The sequence below is a fragment of the Lactuca serriola genome, chromosome 3 (assembly GCF_051521515.1).
Source record: "Lactuca serriola cultivar US96UC23 chromosome 3, Lser_US96UC23_V15, whole genome shotgun sequence".
NCBI classification, from domain to species: domain Eukaryota; kingdom Viridiplantae; phylum Streptophyta; class Magnoliopsida; order Asterales; family Asteraceae; genus Lactuca; species Lactuca serriola.
This window is the reverse complement of record NC_136410.1, coordinates 246,053,706-246,055,342: the sequence shown is the minus strand read 5'-3', so window position 1 is coordinate 246,055,342 and position 1,637 is coordinate 246,053,706. Positions and strand designations below refer to the sequence as shown.

The 1,637-nt window shown below is 36.6% G+C and overlaps 1 protein-coding gene across 1 annotated transcript; it reads left to right on the top strand.

Annotated features, from left to right (window-relative positions):
* The first annotated feature begins 808 nt into the window (after nt 1–808).
* On the top strand, nt 809–1,264 carry LOC145096150 (uncharacterized). The gene has a single exon (XM_079033918.1). The coding sequence runs from the start codon at nt 809–811 to the stop codon at nt 1,262–1,264; it is 456 nt and encodes a 151-aa protein (XP_078890044.1).
* Nucleotides 1,265–1,637: the final 373 nt, after the last annotated feature.

The window sequence follows — 1,637 nt, the reverse complement described above, 5'->3', positions numbered from 1 at the left end:
GTTGTTGAAAGTGAAAACACTTCAAGTTGGAAATGGTTTCTTCAGTGTCTTGCAGAAGATCTTGACTTGTCTTCAAATTCCAACTTCACCTTTATCAGTGATAGACAGAAGGTACTATAGTTACATTTAATATTGCATACTAGTTGCATTACAGACTAATTTCTTATTTTGTTTTGGTGACAACAGGGTCTTCTACCAGCCATAGAACAATTGTTCCCTAATGCAGAACACAGGTTCTGTATTAGACACATATACCAAAACATAAGGATCAGATTTAAGACTACAGAATACAAGGAGTATTTTTGGAGGTGTGCTACAGCCACCACCATACCAGAGTTTGAAGCTGTAATGGTAGAGCTAAGGAATTATGACATAGAAACATATCAGTGGCTCTTGAAAATCCCTCCACATCATTGGGCTAGAAGTCATTTTTCAGGTATTTTCTCAATTTGTTGTCTTATTTTTTACTGTAGTATAGATATACACTAACTGTTGTTTTGTTAATGAACTATTAGGAAGGGCAATTTCAGACATGTTATTGAATAACCTTTGTGAAGTGTTCAATAGCAAACTTGTTAAAGGGAGAGACAAACCCATTATCAGTTGTTTGGAGTTCATCAGAGAGTACCTTATGAAGAGAGTATGCAATGTGATGAAGGTGTTAAACAAGTTTCAAGGTCCATTAACTCCAACTGGTACTAGGATTTTGGAATCAAACACAACACTAGCTAGTAAGTATCATGCACGATGGAATGGGGGACAAAAGTATCAGGTTAAAGGTCCATGGAATGATCAACATGTGGTGGACATGGAGAAAAGGGAGTGTAGTTGTAGAAAGTGGGAGCTTACTGGAATTCCTTGCAAACATGCAATTGCAAGCCTAAATGAAATGGCAGACAATAATGAAAAGGTGGGAGAACTATACACCTATGTGCATAAGGTGTATTGGCTTGATACATGGAAAGAGATGTACTCCTTCAAGGTGGAGCCTATCAAAGGTAGAGCCATGTGGCCTAAGAGTGACTGCCCAACAACTCTTGTGCCTCCACCACACAACAAAGCTATAGGCAGGCCAAAAAAGAAAAGAAGGATTACAGCAGAGGAAAGGATTGAAATCCAACAACGTAAGAGGCAAGCAAACAGTCAAAGTCAAAATGATAATGAAACTCAATCACTGAGCAGGAAGTTTTTGACTGTGACATGTAGTAAGTGTAAGCAAAAGGGTCACAATGCCAGGACCTGCAAGGCCAAAGATGGGAATTGATGTTTAAGTACTTTTTATGTTTGTGAAGACTTGTTAATGCACTTTAGTTGCTACTTTGTTGCCTTTTTTTTGATCCATTTTGATAATGTACTTTGATGCCCTTATGATAATGTACTTTAATGCCCTTTGTTGGTAATGATTGTGTTTTGGCATTTATCTGTTATGGTCCCCTTTTGGTAATGTTGTTTGTTATTTGTTTATGTTGTACTGTCAAAGCATGAAGATGTTATGGCAATGTACTTAATGTATGCATATAAAACAATTACAATTACATATTCAAACGTAGAGAAAAACCATTACACTTGCATATCATGTCAAGATCAAACCTTTATAATTTCATATTCATAAAAGGATAAAACCATTACACTTCCCA

Excerpts from the sequence above, each read along its gene's own strand:
- LOC145096150 (XM_079033918.1), top strand. The coding sequence starts at position 809 with ATGGAGAAAAGGGAGTGTAGTTGTAGAAAGTGGGAGCTTACTGGAATT.